This window comes from Amblyomma americanum, chromosome 6 (genome assembly GCF_052857255.1).
Source record: "Amblyomma americanum isolate KBUSLIRL-KWMA chromosome 6, ASM5285725v1, whole genome shotgun sequence".
Lineage (NCBI taxonomy): Eukaryota > Metazoa > Arthropoda > Arachnida > Ixodida > Ixodidae > Amblyomma > Amblyomma americanum.
The window spans coordinates 28,691,349-28,703,979 of record NC_135502.1 but is presented as its reverse complement, the minus strand read 5'-3'; the positions used below and the strand labels follow the sequence as shown (position 1 = coordinate 28,703,979).

The window sequence follows — 12,631 nt, the reverse complement described above, 5'->3', positions numbered from 1 at the left end:
ACAGAGCGCGGTTGTGCAGGGAATAAACGGGACCGACACAGCCGCTGTCCCTACATTCAGAGCCCGCCGGTGGTCCATGCGGGATCCTCTTTCCTCGAAAAACTCTCCATTCTCCGAAACACGCGTGCAGAGATGTTGACCCGCTCCATTTTGCGACTTCTGGCGGAGTCAATACACTTCGCGCTCTTTCGTCGCCAAAAGAATGGCGAGCGGTGGCGAAAGTTCATCAGTCATGCGCAGCCATTCCCAGAAACGATAAGAGAGGGAGGGGCATGCAGTGGACCCGACTGCGGACTACAAAATTGGAGGGACTTTCCACGCACAGCCACATTTGAGTGATCTAGCATAACGCCATCTGCAATCCACTAGCGTGATCAGCTTCCTGCGCCTGCGTATAGTGGCAGGAGTGCGACCCTCGCGCAATCATGCGCATGTGCACATGGCGCCTCATAGTAGTAGATCACGCTATGCTAATAAACCTATCTGTCCTCCGCACCGGCAATGTGCTATACGTGGGAAGTGCCACAAAAAAAAAAAAACAAAAAAAAACGGACAACTATTGAAGCTTGTCCAAAGAAGACTTCGCAGACGACGAGACAAACGAGTTGAAACGATGCCACAAGACAGCGAGAACAGCGACCCAGAGGCGGAGATGTTTCTTCGAGTAGAGCTCAGTTTCAACACTGTAGAAGCTTGGCCGAGTAGGCGGCTTTGTAAGTCAGCGCCAGTGTGTACTTCTTGCGTCCTTGCCTTGTTCGCGCTGTTTTAAGGATGCTCAGTTTCTAGCATTGATGATTCACTCTTAAGGAGGCGCACATCACGCGTGCGCCGGGGCAAATGTATTTGCAGAGAGCGTTAGCATCTTCGCTGCCCCCTTTAAATTATTCCTCCCATCCATCCCGTCAGCTGTTCGAGAATATAACCTTCTTTTTTTTCACACTTCTCAGTGTGCTGTATAATTTATGCTTAGGTTTCTCCAATACTGTACTAATAATGTGTACAATAAAGTTTTGCTAGAGAAGAAGTTAGGGGCTGAGAACTCTGTGCATGTCCTCTAATTTTGTGACAAAGCTTCAGCCTACATCATTTTCACAATAACAGCATCAAACTCCACGAGAAGTAGCCACCAGTGGATGCAAGCAAAGGGAACAGAAATGGGCAATATATCAGCAGCTAGCTCATTAGTTCGCAATTTGAACTCCACAAGCCCGAGGGTCGAATCTTTCAGTCACGCTGGCGGAAAAAAATAAAGCAGCCGAGCATTTCTTCACTTCGTCCGTCGCCATATGCATCCGCTCCGCCATCGCGAGCGTCACCTGCAGCGCGAGCGCACGGAGCTGCTCGTGGAACGCTCGGTGACGGCCTGCCGGCTACTCGCAGCCAGCGGATCGCGGTCGCAACGATGGAACAAGCGGAGGCCAAGGAGGTCACGGCGACGGGCGAGAAAGGCGACGAAGAAGGGACCAAGAAGCACGTAAGCGTGACCGCGGAGGTCGCCAAGCGAGTCGACGCCGCGCTGTCTGGAGCGGGACGATGACGCACATCGTGTCCGCTCGTTCTGTCTCTAGAACCGGGCAGCCCTGGGAAATCCATAGCTGAAGTCGGAGAAGCGTTAGCAAGGCGAGAAAGAAATTTCGCGATTGGCTTGCGCTCATCGTGACCTCGCCAGTCATGGTGACCCAGCGTACAAAAGCAGAGGTGTACCCCTCTGCCCGCTTCCTCCACCGCATCCCCAACCCCAAGCCCTTTTTGCGTGCAAACAGCTCTGAGAATTCTGTTCCTGGTTTGGTGAACCTCGCTTTGGCTTCCCCAACGCCGCAGGACTCTATCGATGCAAGAGAATAAATTTCGCTATTCGCTGAAATAAGGCAGGACGTCTTCCGCTGTCCAATAATAATAATAATAATAATTGGTTTTTTTGGGGAAAGGAAATGGCGCAGTATCTGTCTCATATATCGTTGGACACCTGAACCGCGCCGTAAGGGAAGGGATAAAGGCGGGAGTGAAAAAAGAAAGGGAGAAGGAGGTGCCGTAGTGGAGGGCTCCGGAATAATTTCGACCACCTGGGGATCTTTAACGTGCACTGACATCGCGCAGCACACGGGCGCCTTAGCGTTTTTCCTCCATAAAAACGCAGCCGCCGCGGTCGGGTTCGAACCCGGGTACCCCGGATCAGTAGTCGAGCGCCCTAACCACTGAGCCACCGCGGCGGATCCGCCGTCCAACGCTACTTCCCGTTTCTATCTGCGTCGCTGTTGCTCCAATGGTAGCGAAACCAAACTGCTGTGCGCCACGCAGAAGCGGCAAAGCCGTGCCGGGAGAGCGGGCAGCGGTGGCCCCGAGACAGGTGGCGCCGAGGAGGTCACCACGACGGCCCACAGGGACTCGCGACGCGCGGCTGACGACAGCAAGAAGAGCAAGCGTTCCAAACGTAAGACTAAAGGGGCTTTGGCATATACACACGCGCACTGCCACTACTGGACAAAAAAAGTTTGCCGCCACCGCCTGGAAGAAGTTCTATATCACCAATTCTATATACTAATGACGTCACCAATCAATCACCAATTGGGTTGCTACATCGATTTAATATGGGGGCCGCCATCTTGAATTCCTCGGACTCCTCGAAGGGAAGTGGTAGCAGACCCCAAGAAACCGAGAAACGTGATCAGTAAGAGCTAACGCTCTTAAAGAGTTGTGAGACAGCGTGGCTCACCGGCTTTTTCTCCAGCATTTTGCGCAGCAAAGGATCGCAGTGACGCGTACCGAAGTGAGCGCATGCGCATATCAGTGCATGACAAACGAGCGTAACGTGAGCCTATTAGCGCAGCTCTATTAGCGGAAGTGGCGATAGACAGACAGCGCGCTGACCTGTAGTTGGGGCGTAAGCACAGCGTCAAGTTTTGCTCTTGCCGCTACCGCCTCATTCGCGTGCTAACTGAATGTACTGACGCTGTTCCACGACATACGTGTACGCCGCAAGCGTTTGGAACAGACGTGCGACAGTTCGCCCCAGGTCTCGCTAATATTAACACTTGCGCTTTGAGAACTCTGCTGTCACTGCAAACTACACCAGCCTGTGTAACACGTCCTCCTGTACTTGCTCCCTGGGTCAATCGGACATCGTATATCAGACAGTTGCTGTGTTTTAAACAAATACGTTTTCGACGTAAATGAGGCACCACACGCGTTGTTTCACGGTTCCCGAGACTCGTGTTGTATCGTCTTTTCTCTCCGTCCTCCATGACGAGCTTCCGCATGCGAACCTGCGCTGCCGTGCACCAACGCAGATCGCCACAAGCGGACCCGCGATGGCGCCCCGTCCGCCGAACGCGCAGAGCGCAAGCAAAGCACCAACGCGGGCGCGAGCCACTCGGCCTCCCAGCCCGCCACGCAGTCGGCCACGGCGGTGGCATCGCCAATCTCGCAGGGCAGTAGGCAGGCGCCGACGTCAGCGCCGCCGCCGCAGATTGTATCGCCCAACCCGGCGCTGGTGCTGACTCCCGGCGACGAGTCCCCGTCCAGGAAGGCACGCCCTTCGGCCAGCACCCTGCTCAGCCCCTTCAGAGAGGGCATGTTCAGCTCAGAGGTGCGCCAGGCGCTCGACCAAGAATGGGCGCTCACCCAGACGCACCTGAGCCCGGGTGATACTATAACGGTCCTACTCCAATTACATCCCATTGCGATGACGGGTGGAGTCTACAAGACCCATGCTTGGTCAGATAGCGTCAGTCAACGAATCGGTCATTCCGGGGATCACCCATTCACATCTGGGTCAGGGTGATGCTGTGGTTTTGTAGCGATAGCTGCATTACGGTAGCATTTCGAGCCTTTAGCGTGGCGGCGCCGCCACCCTGTGGCTGCGCTGCCACGCTGTCACGTGCTTGGTCACTTGATGCGGAGCAGCTGCCGGCGCCGTGGCCGACCACGTGGTTCGTCACGTGGTTGATCACGTGACCAAGTTGCACTCGGCCAGCTGTAGCTATCGCGTCACTCCAGGTTTAACCAGAGCTAAACCACCGCCAATTTTTTATTCCAACTACATTGCATTTTAATGACAGGCGGGGTATATTGTGATTGGCTAGAGAGCGCCAACCAGTGAATCAGCCATTGCTTTTTCTTTTCATTCTTCGTCACTGGCTGAAGAGAAGCGGACGTTAATTACGGAATTAACGTGCTATCAATCAATCCACGGCTGTTTGAGGAGCTTTTTTCCATGAAGCCAGCTGAGTGAATGCAGCGACTGAGCTGGTAAAGAGCAAGCGAGCGAGCGAAGGAGCAAAACACAAAACGATGAGGCTGCAGAGAAAGCATGGTGAGCATCCGTACAGGTAATCATAGCAAGTAAAGGGAAGATAAAGCAAACTGACCAGTAGAAACGGAACCCGTCGACCATTTCAGTCGGCTTCACCACGTGCGGCCCGAGCCCCACGCGACGTGCTCGTATACGCTTCACTTTTCTTATAACACGGCGCAGGGACCTCCGCAAGGTCTGCCGCAGGAACAGCCACCGACGGCGGCTGCCGCCCAGCGGGGCAAGAGCTCGTCGGCTGCGCTGACGAGGACCTCTGTCCAGCCCCTTAAGCCGAACAGCCGGCCGGCCGCCGCACCTATCCAGGCGGCAGCGGTGGCGGCGTCCAAGCAGCAGCCCCGCAACCGGGGCCGCGCGCTGGACAAAAGCGTCCTGCCCATCGTGGTCATCACGCTGCTCGCCTGCACGCTCATGGTCATCGTGGTGATCCTCAAGGTGCGCACGCCACCAACGGCGCCGGGAGGGTGCACCGACCGTGTTTTCAAAGATACATCCGCTGTGTTGGTGTACATGCGTGTCGCGGAATACGCCACGTCCAGTGTACGGTCCAGCCCAATCAACGTCTATAGGTCAGGCATTAGACGGCGTGTACCGCAACATCCATACCGCAATGCCTCATACAACGGAAGCATTCTCCCGACGTCCGAAAGAAATAAAAAACTCCCGCTGTGCGCCAAAGTCGTCCCTTCTACCAGCGAAAGAAGGGACAGCGACGACCGTAGCGCACCCTACGCCGCGCTCCTCTACTTTTCCGCCCTTAAATGCGGCCGTTGTAGACCTTCCCGCCATATTTATATTGCTCGCTGGACTGCTGTGTGCACCTGGCGATAGCACTGTGGAAGCGGTAGCGCTAACTCTCTCAACCAATTTGCGACAGTCCAGAGATGTGGTGATCCGACATGTGCGGCTACCCGATGGTCATATACACCCTAGGTGGCTCTGTATCAGGAGCACCAACCACATGGCCCACGTATATAGCACGGGAAGCTCGCTTACGCCCGCTCTATAGCACCACAAGCTAAACGTGCGTTTTCTTTCCCCAAGGTGATGCCCAGCACGAAGAACGTCGGGACCCGGACGTTCGAGCTGTGCGGCACGCCCGCGTGCGTCGAGTACGCCCGCCGCCTGGCCGCCTCGGCGAACGAGACCATCAGCGCCTGCAGAGACTTCTACAGCCACGTCTGCGGCAGATGGAACGACCCCAAGGTGGCAGGCGAAACTATCCTGAACCGCTGTAATCTGTCGTGCTTCAGTCACGGCACAAAGGTCGCTAGAACCGACCAGACGAAAGGTCGCGTAAAGTATTTACTCGCTTTATGAAGTCAGTTCTCAATTAGATAGGATTAAAGAAATAAATGCTTTATGTTACTCATGAAGTGAGGGAGTGTGGGAAAAAAAGCTGAAAATTCAGCTTGACCAGTTCCCAGCTCCACAGAGTACAGAAATTCAAGAAACAAAAGATGAGAAAAAAAAATCATCATGGCAGAGCGACATAAGAACAACAGCACAAAAGACAATACAGAAATACCTTTTTTTACAAAGTGAGACCGACTGATAAAAGCAAAAGAACAATAGAATTCTAATTGAACTACAAGAGACATCGGTGATAAGTGAACGGACACACCTGAGAAAGCTTGAAAAATGCAAAAAAAATAACGTTACATAATCAAAGGTAATAACCAAGACAAACAATGCGCATTGTGTAGTATGAACCGAAAAGTGTTGCTCAATGAAGCGTACAGCGTACATAAGCAGAAATACGAGAAATTCACCATCATATGAACGGATTTTTGTCAGTTTAACAAGTTCGGTAGCATTCTGTTTATCATTTGTCGTCCATAACAGGTCTTGCACGTTTTTATTAACCAAGGTTGTGTGATTCTATGCTCATAAGGTAGTGTCCTTTTACAAAGGGATGCCAACCGTAATAGAGAATTAGTGTTGTTTTTTATTTCAAACTTATAACGTGAACACAAGCAGTACGAGTATAGGCTGTCTATTTTCATTATGCAATACTTCGAGAACAAAGGGTGGGAAGGGTGACTTCTGGGTACGTTTTCAATATTTCTTCACATTTTTTTCTACAATGTCAGGATTTTTTGCAAATTTATTTTGGTTGTATTCCTCCAGAGTAGTTGGCAGCAGTTTATGTGTGAGTGAAATAGTGCACTGTGAAGTAAATGTTTAGCCTTTGGAGGTAGAATATATCTGTTTGCGTATCTCAATCCCACGATGCAAGACAGTTTTGATATAACGTGACCCACGTGATTGTCCCACGACATATTTTCGCTGAAATACACTCCAAGTGTTTTAAACGCATTTGCTATCTCTATCTTTGAGTTGTCCAACTTAATATCTGTGTTAACGCTAATATTTTTGTTTTTCGCACGGTATAGGGCAGCCTTCGTTTTATTAACGTTTATTTTTAATTTTTTTAACGCTTATTTTTAGTTGCAGTGAATAACACTGTCACATCATCAGCGCAAATGAGAAATTTCACCGCGGGATAGATGTTTACGATGTCATTAGGAGGTCCACAAAGGCGAAAACTGTCCGGCGGCGTAGGCGTCTATGTGAAGCCCCCACCTGCTAGATGGCGTTTAGGGAGATTTTTTCTTTCACCCCCTCCCTTATCCCTTCCCTTACCACGCGGTTCAGGTGTCCAACGATATATGAGACAGATACTGCGCCATTTCCATTCTCAAAAACCAATTATTATTATTATTTGCCTCTCTCTCCCCGTGCACCTGCCACCTGTCAACCTCTCCCCTTCCTCCTCTCCACCAGTAAAAGAAGAGGGAGCCGGCGCACTAAGAATGACTCAGTAAAAATGAATATCCCTCGGACAACAGCAGCAGTTGACATGCAAAATGTACAGCCTCCCGAGTAACCATCTGTGAAGCTTGCGGGAGGGAGCTCTCCTCCCAGCATTGCTCGGAAAGAGCAACCTGTGCCTCAAGCCCTGCCGGTGGCAGTGTTTGAAACGGTCACCTGCCAGTGCACTCGTGCATCGCTCAAACGCAGCGCCACTGCGCCGGTAGCGGTATGAGGACTCGCTGCGATCTATGAATGTGGCACATTCTGCCTAGCTGCGTAGTCTAAACTCGAAGAGAATCAGAAATGGAATAGACTGGCGAGTGAAAGACAATGAACTCAGAATTCGATTGGACCCGGGTTCGAACCCGACCGCGGCTGCTGCGTTTTTATGGAGGAAAAACGCTAAAGCGCCCGTGTGCTGTGCGATGTCAGTGCACGTTAAAGATCCCCAGGTGGTCGAAATTATTCCGGAGCCCTCCACTACGGCACCTCTTCTTCCTTTCTTCTTTCATTCCCTCCTTTACAATAATAATAATTGGTTTTTTTTGGGGGGAAAGGAAATGGCGCAGTATCTGTCTCATATATCGTTGGACACCTGAACCGCGCCGTAAGGGAAGGGATAAAGGAGGTACTGAAAGAAGAAAGGAATAGGTGCCGTAGTGGAGGGCTCCGGAATAATTTCGACCACCTGGGGATCTTTAACGTGCACTGACATCGCACAGCACACGGGCGCGTTAGCGTTTTTCCTCCATAAAAACGCAGCCGCCGTGGTCGGGTTCGAATCCCTCCTTTATCCCATCCCTTACGGCGCGGTTCAGGTGTCCAACGATATATGAGACATACTGCGCCATTTCCTTTCCCCAAAAACCAATTATTTTTATTAATTCGACTGGAATGGGATCAGAACTTGAACTGACTGCCGAGTGAAAGGAACATGCTATCGCATTTCCTCCTCACCAATCAAATTGACCGCCCCTAATTTTTTTCCTCCAGCAAAATGCCCACAAATTTGGGGGATCCGTTAATTACACGTGGTAAAACATTCAGAGGAGGACAGGAGAGAGAGAAAAATAACATCATTTTACTGCTACCATCACACCCTGCAAGGTCACCGAGATGTATTTAGCGTACCAGGAATTACGTCATCGGCGACTGGTAAGACTAAACTTAAGGGAGATGAGTCTTCCTCGGTGCGTACTTTTTATTCCCCATATGAGGGTTCACAGTGCAGGCGCTTATTGAAGTCTGTCTGCTTACAAAGTGCGGAAAAAGAAACCTCGGGGGCAGCACTTGCATTTGCACTTGCGTCAGATGGGTGGCGCGAAGCCTAACTGCTTCTGTCCCCCGTGGCGACCGCCGGAGCGCAGTCTGCGTGGAGGGGCCTGCAGGCCAGCTTCTCGTCCGGCGCGGTCACGACGCTGACCACCGCGGGCACGGTGGAGAGCGCCGAGGGTCCGCAGAGCGCGGTGCGCAAGGCGGCCCTGCTCTACCGTTCGTGCGAGAGGGTTGCCCAGGGCAAGAACGAACTGGACCGCTTCCGGCCCATGCTCGAAGACATCGGCGTCCACTGGCCGAAACCCAACCCGAACCCGGATGTGCTGCGGACGCTGCTCAGGCTTATCGACCAGATGAATCTGCATATCCTCGTCAGCGTCAAGGTAGGCCGCCACGCCATATAGTCTATTAAAGACTGAGCGGCCGAGCTCTGACAGTGATATACCAATGTACTGAAAGGAGGGTATACAAGACCCATTCTAGAACTAGCGACCATGATTCGCGCAAAATTTGGTCGGCGTGAAAAAAGGACCGGTAATTGAAACTCCTAAAGTGGTGATCAAGTAAGTCTAAAGAGCTTTTGGGAACTCCGGAAGCCTCACCGTACCCCTTTGTCGCTGCGAGAACTCTGAGGCTCCGGGCAGACAGGAGTATATAAACTAGCCGGGAATCCTTTCGGCAGAGGTTCCAGCCCGAGGGCGAGCAGCAAGTTCCAGTGGTGGAGCTGCGCGCCGTGTCCCACTACGTGTCCGAGGCCAAGCTCCGCTACGAGCGTCTCGAGGCGGCCAACAAGGCCAGGGACTACTTCCAGGCCTTCTTCGACGACTTCCACACCGAGGGCAGCGCGAGCCTAGATTTCAACGCCTCCCGGCAGCTCGAGAAGGACGGACTCGACGCGTTCGCGCCGCTCCTGGAGGGAGACCACGAGCACGAGCTGAACGAGACCGCGCTACGACGCATCGAGCTGGGTGCCCTCGCCGGCGCCACCCCGGACATTGAGAACTCGAAGCAGCGCTGGGAGACGCAGCTGCACGAGTAAGTCCGGTCCACCTCTCGCCCCCGCCGCCGCTCGGAGGAGGAACATGTGTGATCTCTTGGATATTTTTTTTCTTTTACGTATACAGTCACCGGAGGTGCATGGGTTGGTACCACACTTGATTTATGCATAGCTCGAGGCACGCGTCCCCGCACTTCCGACGCCAGAGCGCAAGTTTGCGTAGATAAAGGCGCGTTAAACTCGCTTAGTGGTTGGACACCAATGGCTTGGACCCTGCGGTGAAATGAGGGGCATTAATCTATTACTCAATGTACGTGAACTTGTCCAAGGAAAGACAACTGTATTTTTGTATACCGTATAGGTGAAAATATAAATGAATTTGGAAAAAACGCTACGTGAGCAGCCGAATCACGCTGCCGGGGAGCGGGCCCAGGCAGACTCCTCTGGGTAGGGTATACGATGCAGGGAAAGAGATCTGGGTCTCTGGATGGTCTTTGAATGGGAGTGGGGTGAACGCGCGATTATGAAACTGATCCTCCGTAAAGGGCGAACACTCGCTCTCTGCCGACTACTCGGCCCTCGGTTTCCAAGCGTACTTCCATACCAATGTGCACAGGTTCGCCTGAGTCTCCGACCGTCCGAGACAGGGAACCCTAGTGGACGCGGCAACCTGGGGCCCCTCCCCGACCGTCGGCTTTTACAGGACTTTGCTTTCATCAACCCAGAAGGCGTTTCGACGCACACATTTCGTCCTTTGTCTTGAATTGATGATATGCGTCTGCGCAGAGAGATGGGACTCGCGTCGCCGGCGGAGGCGGTGCTCATGGCATCCGGCCGGGCGATGGACATGCTGGTTGCGCTCAACGGCCTGGTCAAGAACCGCACAGAGCAGAACGCCGAGCTGTTCGTCGGCTGGCTGGCACTGCAGGAGGTGGCCGTGCTGGTCAGCAAGAACCTGGCCAGGGCCGTCGAGGCCATGGGCAGCTGGGGCGCCGCCGCGAACCCCGCGCAGCGCTGCCTGACACTCGCCGAGGCGCTCCTCGGATGGGTGGTGTTCGCGCCCTTCGCAGCCACCATGGCCACCGACATCATCCGCCAGGACATCAAGGCACGCACGCCGCGCTCTCGCTGCTCAGCGAACCCTCGTCATCTTGATCTTTAAAGCGCCCGCTGTCCCGTCACGTCTCAAGCGGAAACGCGCTCGCGTTGGCCTTCCATAGCCGGATGCAAGTAAGGGACGAAGCGGAGATCGACCTCCAGCCAGTGGCGTCGATCTGTTCTCGTGACGTCGCGGTTAACCTCCTTGCATCGGCCACGAAGTAGTGACCAACACGCTAAACTCGAACGATAACGGATTATTCACACATGATAACCGAACTGAAGAAAGATAACAATTGGAGGAAGCTTAAGCTCCGCCTTTAAGGGTACGACGCGAGAGCGGTTCCTCTTGCCCACGCACACACTGGACAATGTTTCCTCTTCTCACAATCACAATCATTAAGTGAAAGACCAAACGATATTATACATACAAAGCTCTGCTTTAACTAAGCCGTACGAACGTGTCTGCACGGCGTAGCGGTAGCGTGTCTGACTCGCAACCCGAGGTTTCCGATGCGCCGCTGGTGTGGTTAGCGCAACCTATGACAGTTTACCAATATCCCTCAAGAGAAAAGTGCACAGCAGCTGTATCTTACCGGCACTCACTCACGGGGCAGAAACGTGGAGGCTAACGAAAAGGGTTCAGCTTAAGCCAAGGACAACGCAGCAAGCCATGGAAAGAAAAATGATAGGTGTAACGGAGACCGGAAGCAGGAAGATTGCGTGAGGGAACAAACGCGTGGTGATGACATCCTAGTAGAAATCAAGAGGAAGAAATGGGCTTGGGCAGGGCATGTAATGCGAGGGCAAGATAACCGCTGGTCCTTAAGGGTAACGGAGTGGATTCCAAGAGAAGGCAAGCGTAGCAGGGGGCGGCAGAAGGTTAGATGGGCGGATGAGATTAGGAAGTTTGCAGGCATAGGGTAGGCGCAGCTGGCAAAGGACAGCGTTAATTGGAGAAACATGGAGAGGCTTTTGCCCAGCAGTGGGTGTAGTCAGGCTGATGATGACGATAGGAGCCTCTTGTAATCAAGTAGTCCTAATTTTTCCGTAACGCCGACAGCAACGTGGACACCGGATTTTCTGCGACACGGGGACTTCACGCTTTCGCGTAAAAACAAGGGGTATGCTCTACAGAATAGTTTACACAAGTCTTCTTCCGACGACTCATCTATTCGTCGTGATACAGTGTGGCCCTTTTCCCGCATGCCAGACAACTGCCTACAGAAGCGGTGGGTGCATTTTACTGAGACGTACAACCATCGGCAATCCCACACTGTAGCAGTGGGAGGCGATTCTCTCCAGCTCCGGGCAAAGGGGCCTGTTGAGAATGGTGGAGCGGTAGCTGCTGTATAGGGGCCTTGGACTGAGGGCTGTATACCCTCTCCAGTCACTTAGAACTTCATCTATGAGCAAATAAGTTTTTCGTTTGCTATTTTTCGTCCCCCCCCCCCCCCCTCTCATGGGCGCCTGGCCGCGCGGAATGTCGCACTTTTTACGCCGGCGCCAGCGGGTCGGCAAATGATCCACTCGCACACGTGAGCTTTGTACAGCAGACCAGTCGGCGTCCTACCCCGCAGCACCTTGCAGAGTCGCCGCTCGTTCAGAGGCCAAGACTTTGGGTGCTCTTTCCTCTTCAGTTACTGCTTTTGATCAAAGTTTCTGCGTTTGGGCTCTGTTGCTTTAAATCTATTTTCTTTACATGCGACAACTAGCAGGTGAACACCAGCAAGCTTCGCAAGGCGGTGGACCGCGACGTCATGGCTATGTTGGTCGACGCCTGTGGGTAGAGGGTCCCCTTTGAGGGGCATTTTCCGTCCCATCCTTGACTTTATCCGACCACCGCTGACGAGAAGTTAATAGGGGAGTAGATAGGGTTTGGGCCAGTTCAAGAATGCGCCATGTGATGTGCGATACCGGTGTGCTTTGGTCGTAGGCGCTGTCGCAGGCATATCGCGCAGTGCAGCTGTAGAAACAGCAGTAAGGGGCACTGTTAGCCGAAAGAACAGAAGCGAGTAGAAGTACTCGCTGCCACTTCTTCTGGTCGGCGAGAGTTTTCTAATGCTCTCTCTCGCTGGCGCTGTCAAAGTGAATTTTAATACCCCAAATGCAAATGCCCGTCGGCTGCACTTCGC

At 52.9% G+C, this 12,631-nt stretch overlaps 3 protein-coding genes across 4 annotated transcripts in view; 2 read left to right on the top strand and 1 right to left on the bottom strand.

Moving 5' to 3' along the window:
- Sik3 (Salt-inducible kinase 3) overlaps positions 1-12,631 on the bottom strand; it is an 87,372-nt gene that overhangs the window by 39,364 nt on the left and 35,377 nt on the right. The gene's annotated exons all lie outside the window — the stretch shown is intronic.
- Positions 1,312-3,781, top strand: LOC144094627 (uncharacterized). Its single transcript, XM_077628549.1, has 3 exons — positions 1,312-1,474; positions 2,299-2,431; positions 3,288-3,781. The coding sequence occupies exons 1-3, from the start codon at positions 1,403-1,405 to the stop codon at positions 3,779-3,781; spliced, it is 699 nt and encodes a 232-aa protein (XP_077484675.1). The 5' UTR covers positions 1,312-1,402.
- Positions 3,955-10,649, top strand: LOC144136510 (uncharacterized). Its single transcript, XM_077668883.1, has 5 exons — positions 3,955-4,744; positions 5,354-5,515; positions 8,494-8,784; positions 9,084-9,436; positions 10,185-10,649. Exons 1-5 carry the CDS (start codon positions 4,721-4,723, stop codon positions 10,558-10,560), a joined length of 1,206 nt encoding a protein of 401 aa, XP_077525009.1. The 5' UTR covers positions 3,955-4,720; the 3' UTR covers positions 10,561-10,649.

Excerpts from the sequence above, each read along its gene's own strand:
- LOC144136510 (XM_077668883.1), top strand. The coding sequence starts at position 4,721 with ATGGTCATCGTGGTGATCCTCAAG. Across the intron at positions 4,745-5,353 it reads TCATCGTGGTGATCCTCAAG|GTGATGCCCAGCACGAAGAA; the intron begins GTGCGCACGCCA and ends TCTTTCCCCAAG. Across the intron at positions 8,785-9,083 it reads ATATCCTCGTCAGCGTCAAG|AGGTTCCAGCCCGAGGGCGA; the intron begins GTAGGCCGCCAC and ends TCCTTTCGGCAG.
- LOC144094627 (XM_077628549.1), top strand. The coding sequence starts at position 1,403 with ATGGAACAAGCGGAGGCCAAGGAGGTCACGGCGACGGGCGAGAAAGGC. Across the intron at positions 1,475-2,298 it reads AAGAAGGGACCAAGAAGCAC|AAGCGGCAAAGCCGTGCCGG; the intron begins GTAAGCGTGACC and ends TGCGCCACGCAG. Across the intron at positions 2,432-3,287 it reads GAAGAGCAAGCGTTCCAAAC|ATCGCCACAAGCGGACCCGC; the intron begins GTAAGACTAAAG and ends GCACCAACGCAG.